Source organism: Hibiscus syriacus, unplaced genomic scaffold, assembly GCF_006381635.1.
Source record: "Hibiscus syriacus cultivar Baekdansim isolate YM2019G1 unplaced genomic scaffold, ASM638163v2 tig00000773_pilon, whole genome shotgun sequence".
Taxonomy (NCBI): domain Eukaryota; kingdom Viridiplantae; phylum Streptophyta; class Magnoliopsida; order Malvales; family Malvaceae; genus Hibiscus; species Hibiscus syriacus.
Window position 1 is genome coordinate 2,059,872 of NW_024061823.1, and position 19,955 is coordinate 2,079,826.

At 32.4% G+C, this 19,955-nt stretch overlaps 2 protein-coding genes across 3 annotated transcripts; one reads left to right on the top strand and one right to left on the bottom strand.

Annotated features, from left to right (window-relative positions):
• The first annotated feature begins 8,506 nt into the window (after positions 1 to 8,506).
• Positions 8,507 to 11,938, top strand: LOC120218288 (probable serine incorporator). Of its 2 annotated transcripts, none has more exons than XM_039215280.1 (7): positions 8,507 to 8,649; positions 8,844 to 9,027; positions 9,653 to 9,892; positions 10,103 to 10,214; positions 10,298 to 10,472; positions 11,022 to 11,262; positions 11,509 to 11,938. In XM_039215280.1, the coding sequence occupies exons 2-7, from the start codon at positions 8,844 to 8,846 to the stop codon at positions 11,796 to 11,798; spliced, it is 1,242 nt and encodes a 413-aa protein (XP_039071211.1). In that variant the 5' UTR covers positions 8,507 to 8,649; the 3' UTR covers positions 11,799 to 11,938. The 2 variants fall into 2 exon arrangements, with proteins under 2 accessions (XP_039071211.1, XP_039071205.1); XM_039215274.1 differs by having other exon boundaries at positions 8,534 to 8,649; positions 8,794 to 9,027.
• A 220-nt stretch (positions 11,939 to 12,158) lies between these two features.
• Positions 12,159 to 15,317, bottom strand: LOC120217819 (ubiquitin receptor RAD23b-like). The gene is made up of 11 exons (XM_039214873.1): positions 15,159 to 15,317; positions 14,628 to 14,666; positions 14,430 to 14,518; positions 14,286 to 14,330; positions 13,357 to 13,531; positions 13,153 to 13,278; positions 12,978 to 13,039; positions 12,700 to 12,751; positions 12,515 to 12,624; positions 12,355 to 12,433; positions 12,159 to 12,275 (listed from the first exon to the last, which is right to left on the bottom strand). The coding sequence occupies exons 1-11, from the start codon at positions 15,315 to 15,317 to the stop codon at positions 12,159 to 12,161; spliced, it is 1,053 nt and encodes a 350-aa protein (XP_039070804.1).
• Between the last annotated feature and the right edge of the window lie 4,638 nt (positions 15,318 to 19,955).

Here is a 19,955-nt window from a genome sequence, read left to right on the forward strand (position 1 = left end):
TGAAAGAAGATAAAATAAGATTAAAGAGGGTGGTTCTTAAGTACTAAAAGAGGATTAGAATGTTGGCAGTTTCTGTTCATTCTATTAGCATATTCTGTAAATTTTCCATGCAATATGAAGACCTATCTTTTAGTTCTCTTTCTGCAATGGTTCCCTCATTAATTAAATGTATATTAAGTTGTTTAGTAGTATAAAAAACAGCTCCAGAATGATTCAACCAAAAAGCTTAAATTCTGAGCTGAGTGATTGAATTTGGCTTTTAACGCCTACATGTTCTGGGCCCATCGTTGACCTTGCACTGAAACTGAAATGAGGGAACTCAAGATTTGAATAACTTAAGTATTCAACCTAAGTTTCTATGTGAGTATTCTAGGATGTGATTTTAATTACTAAAATCTTCAAAAAAAATGTAGGCTATATATATATATATTCATACATGTTCTTGGGTGTCAAACGGCTGGTCCATGTTCGGAGGTTTTTTAGAGTTCTTCACCCAAGTCCAGTCAATAGCTTGCCACCTCTCAAGAAAATATATAAAAAATGTATTAATATTTATATAATTTAGTTTTAATAAAATTATTTATTAAATAGTAATTCGAGCTGATTTGAATTTGTAAAACCTTGTCCAAGGCATGGCCTATATAGGCCAGACGAGTAACTCGACTCTTAAAAAGATCTAATGGTTTTGCTCTAAATTCATTTTAGATTTATCTGGTCTTTCAGTTTGGGTCCTCTTTTCTCCTTTGAGGTGTGGGGTTAAAGCATGTTAGGATTTCACAACTATTACGATAATATATATATAATGTAGAGAGAAATATTTACATGTTGGCTCATTTTGGTATTAGCGTAGGCTTAACTTGTTATGTGTCATGAATCATGGATACTAAGATATTTACAGGTAAAGAAATTTTCTCAAATTCAATCATGATAAAATTCATTACGCAAATTAATATTTATGGTTTTGTACTATATGATTTAGTTCATTTGTTTATGGTTTTTGTACTATATGATTTAGTTCAATTGTTTAGTGCATTTGTACTGTACGTGTAGACTAATTCAATATGACCATTACTCTTTTTTAGATAAGTTAGGGAACCATTATGGCATTATGCGAGTACAATAATTGTTCCCTATTGTAGGGAAGTAAAACATCTTAGAGTAAAATCAATAGCTATTGTAATGTTTTAAACAATAAATATAGCCATTTTAATGTTTTGATGTTAATGGTTGACATTTGGTCCTTACGTACCAATGATTACATGGGATGATTAAATTCGAGTGATGATGGTATGGAAACTTGGTTCATGCGGTATTATTCTTAGAAAATTGAAGTATTTCTTATTATTAGAAAAATGTAGCCCTTACAAGTTCCGGGGTTCAAAATGTAGCCCTTAAATTACAGTCTTTCTTATTATTAGTAAACTGCAGGCTGTTGACACAGTTGTGGCTGGGATACTACATGATGTGGTTGATGATACTTGTGAAAGTTTGTTCAGCATAGAAGCAGAATTTGGTGATGATGTAGCAAGGTTGGTAGCTGGTGTTTCTAGACTAAGTTATATAAATCAAGTAAGCCTTGATTTTAGTTTTTGTTGTCTGTAGAATCATCATCCTGAATCATTATTTTCCATTACAAAGTATTTGTAAGCAGTATACTTACCTTGTCTTGCATCTTAATCCTTTAATAAGGATAGTTTATTATTGTACCTTTCCTTGTGTTTGTGAAGTGCTAGGGTCTTGGAGAGCTGACTCCAGTCATGTAACCGTAGTTGGTTGTTTGTGCAAGTTTTAAACTGTAAAAGAAAAAACTAACATAGAAAGAAAGAATAAGAAGAAATAAGTTCATTATTGGTGGTTGTATCATATTTTTATCTTATTCTTATATTGACATGTAAAGGGCCAGCAGGTCATCATTTGTAAGTCATTTTTAATTGAAAAATGAATTGTTGAAAAATATCCATTTCTGGAATTGAGTTGGTTTTCTCTAGAAATTCCTAGGTGAGTTGATAAACTCTTTGGTCATATTAAAAGCTCCATAAAACAGAAGCATTAGTTAGGCAAGTTTATCTTCCAATAGAATTTTTTTCCAATTTGGAAATTCGTAGAAATTATCTAGAAACAACTTATGTTTTCAAGGTAATTCTTATTTATTTCCTTTGCTTTTTTTCCAAAAAAAGAAAAGAAAAAAACGTTTTTATTTATGATACCTGATCTGGTACATTTGGGAAATAAATGTCTCATCAATTGATGGAAATGATAGGGAAGCCATAACTATGTTACTGTCAGTTTAGAAAGATTGAATTCTAAATTCTTATTCTTACTGTTTTTCTTACCGTAGTTAATATTTGTCACCTTTGATGTTGTTCCATGTGTTTCCAAAAATGCATGATGCCTTTGTGGTGCGGCATATCATTTTCATTTTCATGATCATTCTTTTGTTTTTTGGATCCTTAGATTGTAATATTTAATGCCTTGCACTATATAGATATTTATCTGATTCATCTAATATGTTGTTTGCAGCTTCTACGAAGACATCGAAGGATAAATGTTAACCAGAGTTCCCTTGGTCATGAAGAGGTTCCAGCTGTGGGCCGGTTTACTGTCAAAGGAACGCTTTCAAACTGGAGAGATATTATTCCAGCCCTGTATTGCAGGAGTGTAAGTCTGTAAATAACAGCTTCAATAAAATTTTTTCTCTCAAGTATGTAAAGAAAATGTAGAATGTTTATAAGTTATATCTTTGTACAAGTGAAATAACCTAGATTAAATTCTAGAGAACAATGTCAAACTATATTATATTTAATTTTAATGTTTATAAATTTTAATTTATTTTGTTGTTAAAATTTATGGTTGTTATTTATATAAAGTTATGATATTAAATTTAGGTGATGTAGAGAGAAATGAAATATGCAAAATATCAATTAATCTTAGCTAAAGAATGGTAATTAGCGGCGTTTGTATCCAAAAACGCCGCTATAGATCTGACCTTTTGCGGCGTTTGTAACAAAAAATGCCGCTATAGACCTGACCTTTTGCGGCGGTTGTATCAAAAACGTCGCTATAGACCTGACCTTTTGCGCATTTATATACAAAAATGCCGCTATAGATCTGACATTTTGAGGCGTTTGTATCCAAAAACACCGCTATAGATATGACCTTTTGCGGCGTTTGTTTCCAAAATGCCGCTATAGATATGCCTTTTGCGGCGTTTGTTTCAAAAACGCCGCTATAGATCTTGACTTTTTGTGGCGTTTTTATTTCACAAACGCCGCTAACATTAGCGGCGCTGGTATGGCCGGCGCTTCTTGCGGCGTTTTTGTTATCGCCGCGAGTGATTTAGCGGCGCTTAAAAACGCCGCTATAGAACTAAAAAAATGCCGCTAAATCTCTATTTTGTTGTAGTGTATATGCCTATTAGAATGAACAATTTTTTGACGAATAATGTACTTTTAAGTTTTGAGGAAACTTATATCTTAAAATTGTGTAGCTTCTTTTGTTTGTACTACATATTCATAAACTAGAAGTTTACAAATTTTGAATGAAATTGAATCACATGTTATGGTAAACTAAAAGTTTACAAGTTCAAAAATTTTATTTAGTTGGTATGACTGGTTAGACCATCCCAATCAATAATGATGCGAAGATTATTGAGATTTACAAGTTCTTGTGTTATTTGTTCTCAAAAAGAATTTAGAACATCACTAGTTAAGGTCGAGACTGAATGTCTTGTATATCTGATTGACATATGGACCCATTTATCAACAAAGTAGAAAACTTTGATATGATTTCAGTAGATGCATCTACAAGACAAATCACATATATTACCAACTCAACCTGTAGTTTGTGAGAAAAAATGAAAATTTTCAGATTATGCAATTAATACTATTCATCTTGCTAAACTTAGTGAGTTTATATTCCGAGCTTTCAAAGATTATTTTGTATATCAATTGAAATAACTATTACAAAGCCATAGTTTATGAATTGACAGTTTAGCAAAAATTTTCATTGCCTCCTTTTAATAGCTAAACTACGAGAACAAAAGTTCTAGTATATATATAGTAATTCACACATAGAACTACAACGCATCAAGCCAATAAGTTATACTCCTTCTTATGATTGGCTTATGGTCATAATCCCTTATAAAATTTTTGGATTGTGTATTATATATTGATCCACTACAAAATGCACATAATTGATATTTGAAATAAATTAAGAATATTGTTGAGTATGAGTCTCAATTTATTTAATGTTTTGGATTCAATTATTTTTTCAACAGGGGGAGAGAAGAATCAAATGGATGAAAATATAAATGAAATCATTTTATTTAGATCCTTGTACATAGTGATGTGAACCAGAAGTTCATAAGGTAATTCATTACAAGTTAAATGCTAGAAATATTTAGTGACCTAATGAGAGTAATCAAGTCTCATATACCAGCTGAAAATGCTCTAAATTTGAATTGAAATCCCAGAAGGATAACATGTTAGAGAAAAAGAATGTAAACCATGACCAAAGCATGGTAGTTCCAACGGTTAAAATTCTCGTAAATTAAAAGTAGTATAAGATGGCCATATAGCGGAGGCGGGTATTTATGAAGAAACCCAAGACATAACTAATAACATAACTCTAGAAGAGTTTTAGGTACCTAAAAAAAATGAAAATGGAAATAATGAAGAGATCTCGATAAGTTTTGTCATTATGAGAAAATGATGGAACCAAACAGAAAAGTTATCGACGACGATTTTACAAATAATATTTCTATAGAATTGAAGAAATAAAATGAGGATCTTGAATTAAAATCTATCCAGAAGTATATATGTGAAAATAATTTGAGATACATGGAAAGACGCTATTCAAGTAAAGTTAAATCAACTTCCAAAACATGGACAAGTAGTCCAAACACCTAAAGGTGTAATGCAAATAAGGTATAAATGAGTAGTCGTAAGATATACAATACAACTTTAATCATAAAGACTTTAAATTCTTGGTGGATGCCATTACTTTATTACTCTGGCACTTATGAAAACTTTATAATACGTCTAATAGTTTGTGGATCCATATATAATGATGTTTATCTCTGAAGGATTAAAATGCTTGAAGCATTTACAAATTCCTACGAAATTTTTACAAATATATCTGCATAAAATATTTAGATAGAATGAATCGATCTAAGTGTGTATGATATATCTAAATCGATGAGAGCCTACTCACTCGTATGTCTTTATAAAGACATCAAAGATCAAATTATGTTACTGTATACTTTGAATTGGAACTCCTGAAGAGCTTTGAAATTGAATTTTTGAAGAGTTTCAAAAGTATCTTGATCGTTTAAAGGAATATGTGAGATAAAGAATCTTGAAATCAGGTTTTGTCTCGACCTACAGATCAAGTACTTAAATTAGAACAATTGAAAAGATGATACATCAAATGGGACATATTTTTTAAAGTTTTCTCCCTCACGATCTTCAAAAGAAGAGTAATATAAATATTTGATAAATAAGTTTAAGTGGTAATTTGAAAAGATTTATTCGTTGATGTATTGTTTATCTGAAAATTTGAAGATTGTATTCAAGATTGAGTTGTAATACTCAAAGATCATACGTCATATTATCATGAGGGGGAGTAAATACACGTTGTACTATTTTCCCCTTAATCAAGGTTTTGTCCCACTAGGTTTTCATGGTAAGGTTTTTAATGAGGCAACATGTTATATGTATTAAAGATAGATGTACTCTTTTCCTTCATTAAGATTTTTTCCCACAGGGTTTTTATCTTAATAAATTTTTTTAACGAGGTACATTATCTTCATAGACATCCAAGGGGGAGTGTTATGAATATTTATTTATGTGGATGTCTATCTCTATCTTTTATCTCTATATATAAGATAGGGTTTTTATATACTTTAATATTAGGACTTTAATATCAATTAGAGTTAGAGTTCTATATGATATCTACTCCTTATACTTATAATATATGGAGTTCAGAGAAAGCATTGTACACAACTGAGATTGAGATAATAATACAGTTCTCTCCCCTTATTCATATATCTTTTGTTCTTCTTGTTTTATCTTATTTCTTCGTTTAGATTATTTCATAACATTTTAATCATTTTATTTGAAAGATGTTATCTGAGAATAAAAAAATAAAGTAATATTTATGTATTTTAATTAATTTATCCAATTAACGGATGATGTTAACTCAACACACACATTAATATAATTAATGTTATTTTTAATATATAATTAACAATTAGTGATCTAGTGAAATGAAATGTTAAATCTCTTATATAAGTTTAAGAATTTAAATCTTGAAATTATGAATAAAATTTTGGATTGAGAAGTAATACAGTTCTCTCCCCTTATTCATATATCTTTTGTTCTTCTTGTTTTATCTTATTTCTTCGTTTAGATTATTTCATAACATTTTAATCATTTTATTTGAAAGATGTTATCTGAGAATAAAAAAATAAAGTAATATTTATGTTATTTTTAATTAATTTATCCAATTAACGGATGATGTTAACTCAATCACACACATTAATATAATTAATGTTATTTTTAATATATATAATTAACAATTAGTTGATCTAGTGAAATGAAATGTTAAATCTCTTATATAAGTTTAAGAATTTAAATCTTGAAATTATGAATAAAAATTTTGGATTGAGAAGATCGTATCAATAATAGGCCTCTATAATATCTATCTTACGTGAAACCACTGAATTATAAATATAAAAGAAAGAATTATTAAATTTAGTCTATTAATATACCAATTTTCAATCCAATTTTCTTTCATCTTGTAACAAATAGAGTTTAAAATATGTATATATTATATCTATTTAATCTCAAATTATAAGATTTGTTTAGTGGTTAAACAAGTACTTTTATTAGAAAAACCCTACCCTCTCTCCCTTCACCCTCTCCTTTTTTTTCTTTTCTTTTTTCCTTTACAATTTATATCATTTTCTATAGATCGAATCAATTTTTTTCTTTGATTTTATTTAGCCGGCGATGGCACCAGTTTTGATACTGGTTGTTGATCACTTGTCTTTTTTCTTTGTTTTTTTTAGTTTTTTAATAAGTTATTCTATCTTGTGACACGATTATCTCTGCCTTTGTGGCATGTTTATCTCCGTCTTTGTGACATGTTTATCTCTGCCTTTTGGTAGTTTTCAGTTTTTTTATCGTTGTTTTCGTTTATCTTTTATCTCAGGGTTGGATTTGACATCGCCAAGACTGATCAAGATGATACTTATTTGTTATCATGTTGATCTTCCCTGCTTTGGACCCTCGAATTGATTTAGATACACGTTTTTGCGTTCGTGGATAATTTTTTCACGTTACTTGACTCTAATTTACGATTTGTTAGTGGTATTTCAGTAGTTTCATCCCCTTTTGTAGTTTGTTTACTAATACAATCAGATTTGTTCGTATCTTTATTTTGTTCGAGCTTTTTGGTTAGGTTTTTTAACATTTTCATTCTTTAGTCTTTATGTGATTTAGGTGGCTCTCTAGTAATGAAACTTTATAATTTTATATTTTTTTATTTTTAATAAAACTAACCACTTTCTATAAAAAAATTGTTTAGTTGTTAAGTGCTCTTTGAAACTATATTTGACCTAAACTTGAATCTCACTAAGTAAATTTAATATGACCTTTTTTTGCATTAATTACAGTATGAGATATACATGTTATTGTGTTTAATACTAATGGTTGGGTTTAGCTCGATGGTTGAAGTGTCCTTTCTCCTTACCATTTGTCCAGGTTTAATTCATGCTATAAGCATCTTTATCTTAATTTTTTGTGCTTTACTTTTCTTTTAATTAAACGATGACAATTGTCGGTCTATGAATAAAAGATTAAATTTATAAAATTAAATGAAAATTATAATTAAATTGATGTAATGTATAAATATCGAGAAAAATATATAATTATATCAGTTTTATTAACTATCACGTCACCTCATCCGTTAAAAATTAATGATAATTTAATTGAATCATTTAAATTATTAGATGATTTGATATGTATCTTCCATTGTCTTTTCCTTGTGTCACAAACTCATGATAAGATAGAAAAGATATTGAAATTTTGGATAAAGCAAAAAAAATAACTAAACCATCTTAATTTTTTTTAAATATTAAAATTTATATTTTACATATTTTTTTCCAAATGCATTATTTGAGCACAGTTACCATTTCAAACTTTATAAGTGAATTAATGGGTAATATACTATAAAAGATTAACATACATCATATTATAATTAATTAGTATATAGTGTCTTATAAACAAGTTTGAAAATAGTTGTATTAAAAAAATTTAAAAATAGTTAACAAATATTATATTTTATTATATTCACTATGTCAAAGGATAAAATATTTAATAATTAATAAAAAAATATATATATATATCACTAATGCTGTCTAAAAAAAACATTCTAGAAAAACTCAAAACGTGTGTTGTTTGAATTACATATTGGCATGCCACAATTGAAAAAGTCACAAACGTGGAAGACAAACGGCTTTGGAGTCTGACCGAGAAAGCAATTCCAATTCTTTTGGGTTTGTATTTCGATTGTTTTTTTCCTCTATATTCTTCGTGGTGCCCAATCAATCATCGTTTTCTCCTACCTTTCTCCCCTTTAATTTCTCAGGTAAGAAACAATTACTTACTTTTAATCTTAATCCGGAACGCTTTTTTTGGTGTTCTTCCGGTTCCATCGTCAACAGATAGGGTCTTTGCATAATTCAATTGTTTATTTGATTTTAATTCTGTTCCGTTATTTATTGTTCGTTAGGGTTGTGGGGGGTTCGGCGCCTTAATCTATTTTAGTTGTGGTTGAAGAAGATGTGGGCTGCTTCATGCCTTGCATCGTGTTGTGCGGCGTGCGCCTGCGATGCGTGCCGCACTGTGGTTTCGGGGATTAGCCGGAGGTCTGCAAGGATCGCCTATTGTGGACTATTTGCCCTTTCTCTGATTGTTTCATGGATTCTCCGTGAGGTTGCCGCTCCTCTCATGGAGAACCTGCCTTGTAAGCTTCGTTTAATTTTGCCTCTTCTATTTTACTTTTGTTGTTGCTAATTTTGCTTAATTTCTTTTTTATTATTAATTATTCGGAGTGTACTTTGTTGAAGATTCCAACAATATCTTGGTTACCTGTTACTCTGATTGAGAATGTTGCTGCAAAATATAGTAAATAATATCCACGCAAATGTGGGTGGAAAAGTTAAATTCTTTATTTTTTTTTCATTAGCGTCTCTTTCACGGGGCTAAATGCATTTTAAAGATGCTATCTTAATGTATAATGTCTTTTAGCAAATTTGAAGAATGCTCCGATTACCACGTGAATCTGGACATCTACTGCATTACCATGTTTATTGCCTTGAGTTTAGTATATTGAATCAAAACGGTTTCCTGAATGAATTGTGAGCTTGTTCTTTTATACATTTATCTTTGATTGCTGGATTGCTGGTAGTCACACCTCACTTCTCCTGGACCATGCTTGCCCATATTAGATTGTCATTAATTATCGACATGAGGCACATTTCATGTGTGATGTTTTGCATGTTTCTCGATGAAGAAAAGGGACTTGTTGCCTGTGTCTTGCATATACCTAATTTGCTGATTTAGTTAATTTAATATTGTTATTTATACAGGGATCAATCATTTTCACAAAACACCCAACAGGGAATGGTTTGAAACAGATGCGGTGCTCAGGGTCAGCTTGGGAAATTTTCTGTTTTTCACTATCCTTTCATTTTTAATGATTGGTGTGAAAAATCAGAGAGATCCTCGTGATGGATTACACCATGGTGGATGGATGATGAAAATTATCTGCTGGTTCATTTTAGTTATTTTGATGTTTTTTGTTCCTAACGAGATCATCAGCTTTTATGGTAAGTTACACTGCTTGTGTATCATTCTACTAAATTAAGACTGTTATTATATTTTTATTTTGATTTTTTTAAGTCATTATTTTGAAAGTCTTTACATACTATAGGAGACAATTTCTGACAGAGCATTTACAAATAATTACAGGAAATGATAAATTATCTAAAGCCACTTCTGGTTTGACTTCATCTGAAACTTAAATGTTGCAATTGCAGAGATGATATCTAAGTTTGGCTCAGGACTGTTTCTTTTGGTTCAAGTTGTGCTTCTACTTGACTTCGTTCATGGATGGAATGACAAATGGGTTGGATACAATGAGCAGTTCTGGTTAGTTTTGCTTTTTGATGTTTTTATGATATTTCTTCACTGTATTCTTCAGATTCATGGCCTGCTTGTTTTTTTATGTATAGGTACATTGCTCTGTTTGTTGTTTCACTTGTTTGCTATTTGGCGACATTTGGCTTTTCGGGACTTCTTTTCCACTGGTTCACTCCATCTGGATACGATTGTGGACTCAACACCTTCTTTATCGTGATGACCTTGATTCTTGTTATTTTGTTTGCCATAGTTGCACTGCATCCTGCAGTAAGTCTTTACTTTTGGTTCTTCATAATTATAATTCTCATTATCTACTCAAATAATTCTGTGTTTTTATCAATCACCTCAGAGTTAATACATTAACTGGAGTAAAGTTGATGCAACCATGTGCAAATTTTATCATCTCTTTCATTCAAACAGCTAATTCTCTTGTGGATTATAATCCTTTAATGTAAAGTCGACTGGCCTAAGCTTGAGTTGGTAGTACCAATTAGAATTATGATACTGTTTCCATGGTTGATAAGATAGATTTACCTTTTCAAACATAGGAGGATGGTCATTAGCTTGTGGATATAAACGTGCATTTCTATCCACATGTCAACCTATTTCATGAATTTAGTGCAAAGATCTCTTAACCATTTTAGTATTAAACCTTACAAGCATGCTCTTTTCCTTTGTTCCATAAAATTGAAGCATTGTGGTCTCATCTCTCATACGTTAGTTATTACAACCTATAGAGATGCTTCTTTTCCATTTTTAATTGACTAATACTTGTATCTTGGTGATTTCTTGTCTTATTAACTTGTCATGTTACAGGTTGGCGGTAGCATTTTGCCAGCATCGGTTATATCACTGTACTGCATGTATCTATGCTACAGTGGACTTGCAAGTGAACCAAGAGATTATGAATGCAATGGTCTTCACAAGCATGCTAAAGCAATTTCTACTGGCACTGTGACCGTTGGTCTGCTTACCACTATCCTTTCTGTTGTATATTCTGCCGTTCGTGCTGGATCTTCTACAACTCTGCTCTCCCCACCAAGTTCTCCTCGTGCAGGTATTGTTAATGAGAATATTCAATCTTTATAAACAATATACCATTAGAAAAACCGTATATAGTTTATGATATTTCTTTCTTCAAATTTGTGCCGAGTTGTCTCTAAGTTTGATGGTTGTGGTGTAGGAGAAGGATAGAAATTAGCTAGTTCAAAAGTCAACAATTTTTTTTGTTTTTATTAGTAAAAGAATATTTGTTCCTTACATTTTATGGGTAGAGTTTAACATTATGTTTGAATGCGTGAAGGTGGTGGCAAGCCTTTACTTCCATTGGACAAGGCGGATGAGCAGGAAGAGGAAATGGAGAATAAGCAGGTGACATACTCGTATGCCTTCTTCCATGTCATCTTTTCTCTGGCGAGTATGTACTCGGCAATGCTTTTGACGGGATGGTCGACCTCGGTTGGGGAGAGTGGTAAGTTAGTAGATGTGGGGTGGCCATCTGTGTGGGTCCGCATTTTAACCGGGTGGGTAACTGCAGCTCTCTATTTGTGGTCTCTCCTTGCTCCTATTCTGTTCCCAGACAGGGAGTTCTAAGTCTCCAAAAGCAAAGTTGTTTAGGATATCATTGGTCTGTATATATATGTGACCAGAGACGGATTTGGAACGCAAATCCTAGTCGACAAAACAATATTGATCTTTCATGAGCTTATGAACATCACAAACTTAAGCACCAATTAGCTATTAGTTCCTGTTGAAGGTTTTAGCTATGCGAGTGCAGTGTACTAGATGATATGTTCAGTGATGACAATCATATAAAAACCAACTGTTTTAATAATTTTTTTATATATAGAACAAACAAACAATCATATCAATGCTTAATCCCAAACAGTAAGTAAACATGCCTAGCAGATAAACTCGTATACGATCGACCAAAACTATAACAAAACAAAGTAATCAATCCTCAAAATCTCCGGGATTCTCCAACAAATAGTTTGCTGCCAATCCCTCGTTGCGATCACAAGCCAAAAAGGCTTTAGTGACGAGAGCTCTCTTGAATCGCATTGCTTCGAGCTTCAAGCCAAAAAATAAATTGAGGATAGAGAGGGATCCAAATAAAATAAGATTACATAACAGCAATAGATTTGCCTACCCGTTGGATAGCCTCCTGTTCCGCCGGGGTAACATTGATGGCATGAGGCATGTCTTGTTCAGCTTGATCAAATATATCCCTGAAATAAAGATTTAAGCTGATATTATTGCCGACACCAAGTCATTCATATAGCCTGGTGAGATATTCCATACACAAACACCGTTCAGAACCTTCGAGAGGCTCATTTATTAGCTGAAGAAATTCTGCATTGTGCTCCTGAATTTGTCTTAAAAGCTGGGGGTTCTGCTTCCCCAGCTCCTGTAGCATGGGCTGTAACAGAAACAGATCAATTCCAGAACAACAAAATGCTGTTATTTAGATGGCGAAAAACGAAGAAATACAAACCTGTAGAATTTGCGGGTTTGATTGTATCATTAAACGCATTTTCATAATTTGGAGGTCTCCTACGGAAGCTGCTCTCAACCTAATGTTGGGGGTAGCCTACTATCTTACCTCTCCTTATCCCATTACATATGGGAACAAGGGACAACCATTGTATCATTAAACGCAATTCTTGGAACTCTAAAATGCAAACAAAGACGCACTTAGCCTTTCATGTGTCGGAGAACTAAAATGCTTCATAGTTAAAGAGAAAGCAAATGATTTAACATGACTACACCTGTTGGTTGTTTCTGAGAAAATCCAAGGATTCAAGCCCACCAGCATCAGCACCAGAAAGTGTTTCCTAGTATCATTTCAGCATGTTAAGGAGAAACGAAAACCATTGTACACTATAATGAACAATAGTTTGTGTTTATGATATAAGTACTTCAAAAGCCCAAGCCTCTAAGGTTTTACCATAGGCAACATATTAAGAGGTGATGAATTAGGAGCCCCTGCAACAGGAGCTGCACCAGTTTCAGTAGTCTGACTTGTAGGAAAACGAGCCATCGGCACAGCCACTTCTGCTGATTCAGGAATCCCCTGAAGATAAGATCGCATCAGAACCACATCCCAACAAATAAGTAGTTTAATGTTAGATACAATCTTAAAGTTTCATACGGAGTATAGATAATCCACTGCTCTCACCGGATTGTTATAAGCAGCTCGAAGTGCAAGAGTTACTGTTTCTTTGTCCCAGTTGCCACCACCCATATCCATCAGTTGGATAGTTTGTTCAAGATTAGTTCCAGCAACTAAAATGGAAGCAGCTTGACTATACGTATTGGCACTTGGACTGTATCAAGAATACCTTTTCCTCATTACTTTCACAACATTAAGAGAATACAAGAGGTGTGGTGGAGGGGAAAAGCAGCAATATACATTCTTTTCAAGAAACAAATTACAAAAGGAAAGATTAATCAGATAACACCTGGCAGTTCATTTCAATGTCTAGAGCGAGAGGAAAATATTCCTAGCATTGTCAACAGATACAATCTCAGATGAAACATATAACTGCTTACTACATCAAAAAAGTAAATGATTCAAACAATTTCAATCGGTAAAGCAAACAGAAAATGAAGTGATTATGTTCATGTAGAAAGTTGTACTGCCGAGTTCTATAAAAAAAAATTGAAAGGTGGAATTCAGTTTAGCAGAACTTCTCTTATAGAGTCAAGCCTGGTTGAAATAATGTGACCTTCACAGCCAAAAAGGGATGTTCAACACAAACAAAAAGAGGTATGAAGGGCACTGCAAAATGCAAATAATAAGTGCTATTCTGCTTCCTCATTAGCAAAAATAAGTGCTATTCTGCTTCCTCATTAGCAAAGATGATATTATTATTTTTTTATTGGCAATAACAACCAAAAGGAAATCAAACTACTATCAAATATCTTCTACTTGATTCTCTTCTTTCCACGGTAAAAGTCAATCATAAGTGGTTCTAAATACTTGCATATCATGAAAATTAATGTTGTGAGATCCATACACATGATTTCATGCATCTATTGACCTGCTAAACAAGTATTTAGAAGATAGACATCACATACTTAGTTGTTGCAGCATCAGAAGTAGATGTGGTGCCCATTGAAGCCCTACAGTAAAAGAATTCAAGATGTGCATAAGATAAATGTGGCTGGACTTAGAACAGGGCATGTTTTGTGGGAGGGAGAACATTAGTAGAATGGTTTTACGGTGCTTGTGCAGAAGCTGCCGGGGTAGGTGTAGCCGTAAGGGTAGGATTAGAAACAGGTGCAGTACTAGATGGAGTTGATGAAGCAGGCTGTCAGGCAAGAGAAGGCTAAAGTTGTTTTTATTTTGATTTGAAACATGAAGTGGAACTTGAACATAATGCTCAACCTAATAGAAACAAATCAAAAGAATAAGATTACCTGAGCAGAAGAGGCCCCGGCTGAACTCAAAAATTTGCTCTTTAAGAACATCCAAACAATTGAAAGTAAGTACCAATACTACAAGTGCATGTATCATGCTAAACCATTCAGAAATATCGAGCTAATCGAGAACGTACAAGGAGGAAGCTAAAAAGGAAACCATGAAACACTCCATACTGCCGGTGAAAATTTTCCTTTTCCTTTGAAACACATCAAGCTTCAGATGAAGCCAAATACTTTTAGCAAACGGTTCTCCACATTGCTATATAATCCACAGGTATGACACTCAAAACAACCAAAACAGCTTGATACAAGGAAATGAATGCAAGAAGGCGAACTTAACAATTAAAAAAAAACTTTGTTATCTGAACATTACAATACTCGAAGTCGAAACACCTTCTCATTCAGTTCTCATCTTGCAGACCATATAAGCAGAAAATACAATACTAAAAAAATCATAAAAAAAATACATGTGAAAATATTTGCCAACTTAGTAAAAAAAAAGTAACCGTTTAAAAAGAAAAATTATACCTTGCTAAGCATGACAACAAGGAAACCATCCTCGGAGACTTTATTATCAGCTAAGGTGGTTTCATCTTTCAAAACTTTCCCATTGTGAATCAAAAGCTGTTGGCCGCAAGGATAACTGTCTTTCCCTTGTATATCTTCAATGTTTTTCTTCAATACCATAACCTAATAAAACACCATTTAAAAAAAAAGATTGAAATTTCGATCCCAATTTTTAACCCAACGAAAAGAGAAGAAAACGGGAATTGAGAAGAAAGGTTTTAACGGTGAGCTTCATTCCGACAAAACAAAACGGCGGCATTTCAGGTTGGGGATTGGATCGATGTTTAAGACGACAGAGAGAGCATTCCGGAAAGAGAGTTTTTGGGGAATGCAAAGAAAATCAGAATAAAAGCGGGAGAGAAGTTTCTTTTTCTTTTAGTAATTGTTTATTTAAAATGAAACGAAAGGGAGCTTTTGTTGCAGACTGATATTACACTTGAAATCATGGGTATTTTTTTTAGTTATGCTGTACAGTAATTTAATATAAAATTGAAAAAAATTGTAATTGAAAATATTAATATTTTTTTTAATATTTTCAGTAGAGTGTTATTTAAAATATTGTTTTTTTACTAGAAATATTAATTTCGTTACCTAAAATTAATATTTTTGATATTACTATTTTCGGTAAAAAAATAATATTTTAAATAATGTCTAATATTAATATTTTTAGTAAAAAAAATAATATTTTTAGTAAAAATATTAACATTTCCGATAGCGTATTTTATTAACCTTATATTAGATTTTCTTTCCTTCACCTATTTTTTCCATCACTGCAAGCGGCCAAATTATTTAACTCAATAATCTAACTTTCGAATTTATTTTACAATTTACGATAATTACTACAGTCGAACACAAATTCGATCAAAAATTATTTTTAACAGTACCAAATCTATGGATCCATCATGAGTTAATATTATAATATATTTCTCAAGATTTGTCTTGTTAGCTTTTTTTAATTCATTAATTATTTAAAAATTAAAAAATTTAAAAAAATAGGGAATTCATTACATCGAAGTGATAAGTTTATGTTATTTTTTTAAAAATAGTAGTTTATAGTTGTTATGCAACGAGCAACTACAACAGTTAAGGCAAAATTCGTCATCTTGAGGTGACGAGTTTGGTGAGATTTTTAAAAAATATAGTCGTTGAGTTTAGATTTATAAATATGAGTTTGAGGTTTAGGATTTTTATTATGTATTGTTAAGCAAAAAATTAAGAAAAATTCATAGTTTTTGAAGAATTCCTGAAAAATGTTTACTTGAAATGAAATGTTACGCATTGATGTTGTCCATATTTCTTCGATTGAACTCGGTCCAGAAGAAGAATTGAGCATACGTGACGAATGACAATGAGAGATTTGCATCAACGGATTATTATATATCTACAACAATCCGAACTGTATTTAGCCACATTTATGCATGGTTTTAAGGTGAACTCGGCATTGATTTCTGCTCTGATTGAACATTAGAGGTATGAGACACATATTTTCCATTTTTCAAGCGGTGAAACGACGATTACGTTGAAAGATGTCACTTATCAACTCGGTGTTTCAGTTAATGGTGCGACACTAGTGAGACAAAACGATTTCAACCGATTCGATATTTTTCACCAAGTTTTGGGAAAGATGCCACCACCAAAGGTCTTAGAAGAGTACTAGATACAGATCACTTGGTTGTAGTTCGAATTTAATGTGACTAACGACTCTACCGAGGAGGAGGTTATATTTGTAGCCTGAGCATATCTTCTCCAAATGATTGGAGTGATATTAGATAAATTTGGTAATTTGGTACGCTTTCAATATCTTCTGATATTGGAGAATTTTACTGAGTGTTGCAACACTAGTTGGGGCTCGACCATTTTGGTAATTTTATACCGTGAACTTTGCAAGGCTATAATCATCGAAAGGGGTCAGAAACTCGATGTTGTCAGTTGTCTAGTCTTGCTACAATCTTGGGCGTGGTATCGGTTCTTATTTTTAATGCCAATTACATCATCCTTCGTTGAGTTTCCTTTGGTTGGAAGATAAATTTTTTACTAAATTTTTAAATTTATTTTTTAAATTTTTATTTATTATATTATTTAGATGGTGATATAAAATTACATAGACCAGGTTGAAGGGTGTAAATAAAATTGATATACGAATGAGGATAGATATTGTCGGTCGACATGCGGTAAATTACTAAATTTTATATTATTTTATATTCTAATTCTTTATTTATAGCACCTTTTATAATTAATACTTACAGTTTTTCTCAAATTCCGTATTATGACAATAAGATCCGATGGTTACTGCCACCAAGATTTTTTGAAGGGTTGAAGTTGTAGTGTGCCGTTACGCCTTTGCTACACTTTGCGATTGTTGATATGCACGCCGCAGATAGAGTGTTGTGATAGTTTGCGTCTCATCAACTTATTCCTACACAAATATTAGGTATGGACGAAATCTATAAAATATATATGAGTACGAAACATAAAGAGAATTGGCTGAAGAAACATGTTGTATAAATTCAACAATGAAATGAGTGACATTTATTTGTCCCTATGCGCTTCAAGATTACAACTGTTGACCTTGATTTCAACATTTCTCCCTTCCTCCGAAATTATGAAGAAAATAGGAAACCATATTTAACAACACGTGAGGCCAAATTCACAAAGGCAAAGAAATCATCATCTAAATCTTCATATTCTACTTCTGTTTCTGCTGAATATTTGCATCTCAGACCTGTTATGGTTTATATCCTCCATATCATGCTTTAACGTAGACTTAGTTGAATTGAGTTTAAGGTTCATGGGATGCAATGCAAAGCACTCAAACATCTTCGACAGAACATGCGGGTGAATGGGATCATATTATATATGGTCAACAAGGTAGTCAAGTTGAGTCAATTACAACAATATGGACATAAAATACCTTAACTACTCCATCACCGTATTTCAAATGTGGATCTCAAAGTGGAGTGATGTTTGGTACACCTCTTGTTGAAGAAGAAAATGAAGACAAAGAGGATCAAGGCGGACGACCACGACGTACTCAACGAGCCCGCGTCATTATCATTCGACCACTCATTGGCATCGTCAAGAATTACGAAAATATAAATAAATTTTATTATGCATTATCTTAGTTTGAAAAATAATTTTTATTATTTATTTTGTAATAAAATTATTTTGTATGTATTAAACTATTTTTAATATTTTTTTTAAAAATTAAATTAGACAAAACTTGTTACTTCGACGTGACGAGTTTCAACGGTTACATTTTTTAAAATTCAAAAGTTGCTTGTTATTCACATATTGTGAGTGCTATAAATTACGCGAAAATATGTACAAGTATACACAATCGAACAAGTAATATAGTAGTGAGTATCGTCTCCATAGGGATTTAAAGGATCTTGAGTAAAAATTATGTACTATTCTAAAAAAACTAAGTATAGTTAATGTGGTATGAACAAGTGAGATGGAAATGATGAGACAAACTGAACTATACACAGATGAAGTTGCAATGGCAATATAGAAAAGTAACAAATGGAAATACTGTGACAAAATGAATTGTATGCAGGTAGAATTTCAATGGTAGTGTGGATAGGTGGTAGATGGAAATTTTATGACAAATTAAGATGTAATGGTAATGTGGCAATGAAGATGATGGAAATGCTATGGCAAATTAAGATGTTTAGACTGTAACCAATTAAAAATGTTAAAGCAAAATAGATTGAGGATTTGGGGATAAGTAAGATAACTTGATAATCCTCACACAAACAAGCTACAATAGGAATAATTGGTGGGGTCACTAAAGAATCCTAAGCCTTGTCTGTTAGAATGGTTCAAGCTTCTATGGTCTATTTGTTCTACAGAGTTTACTAAAAGTGTCCCTACGCTATCTCTAGTCATGGAACTTGACAGATAAAAATGCCACGACAATACCTATCGGCATGAAACCTATCGAATAAGCGCTACTCCTTATAGTCGTTTAAATCCTGTCCTTATCTCTAAGGTGGATTAGGCCTTAGTTAGCAACTAAAACCCATTGCTCACGTTGATCCTCCCTTAGTTTCTCTCGAACACTAAGGATCTTTCACTTAGTTTCTCTCGAACACTAAGTGTTTTACCTAAGAAATGACTTCTCTCATAGCTCCTACAATCCTAAGTAATTAAGTACAATGAGCAAAGCAAATAGATAAATCAGAAAAACATAAATCATTCATTAAAGCAAACACTTAATCATCCATAATAACCCACACCAAATAAAGTTTAGTTTATAGTGGGGTAAAAAGCATCCATGGAAATAATTTGTTCCTTACAACCCATAAAATAGAAATAAAAATGAAAGTACAAGGATAGAGGAAACTCCCAACACGCGCGTCACCGTGATCTCCCTTGGGCCACCGTAAACCACCTTAGCGACACAAACTCCTTTTGGATGGTTAGCTTGCCACTCCCTTGAGCTTAGATATTGAGGTTAACACGAAGAAGATGAAATGGAAAAATGGAAACTTTTAGCCCTATTTTCACTTTTGCATACCTCACTTTTTTCCTTAAAGAATCCTCTTCATTTTTGTAGCATCATTTTTTGTTTGTACTAGGAGAATATCCTAGGATTTTGTGCCAAATTTCCTTTGTACCATAGGATTCATGCCCTTTACATAAAGGGGATGCTAGGTTGTCATGTGGTCACAAAAATAACAGTTGGGTATGTCATTCATGTGCAAACATGGACAACTAGTAGGTCCCATAAAAATATCTTCATCATTTTTGTCTTTT

What these genes read in the sequence shown, in the direction of transcription:
- LOC120218288 (XM_039215280.1), top strand. Translation starts at nt 8,844, where the DNA reads ATGTGGGCTGCTTCATGCCTTGCATCGTGTTGTGCGGCGTGCGCCTGC. An exon ending in CGAGATCATCAGCTTTTATG is followed by an intron (nt 9,893 to 10,102) that starts GTAAGTTACACT and finishes TTGCAATTGCAG; the next exon opens with AGATGATATCTAAGTTTGGC. An exon ending in TAGTTGCACTGCATCCTGCA is followed by an intron (nt 10,473 to 11,021) that starts GTAAGTCTTTAC and finishes GTCATGTTACAG; the next exon opens with GTTGGCGGTAGCATTTTGCC.
- LOC120217819 (XM_039214873.1), bottom strand. Translation starts at nt 15,317, where the DNA reads ATGGTATTGAAGAAAAACATTGAAGATATACAAGGGAAAGACAGTTAT. An exon ending in CCGGGGCCTCTTCTGCTCAG is followed by an intron (nt 14,519 to 14,627) that starts GTAATCTTATTC and finishes CTTGCCTGACAG; the next exon opens with CCTGCTTCATCAACTCCATC. An exon ending in AACAGGAGGCTATCCAACGG is followed by an intron (nt 12,276 to 12,354) that starts GTAGGCAAATCT and finishes TTTGGCTTGAAG; the next exon opens with CTCGAAGCAATGCGATTCAA.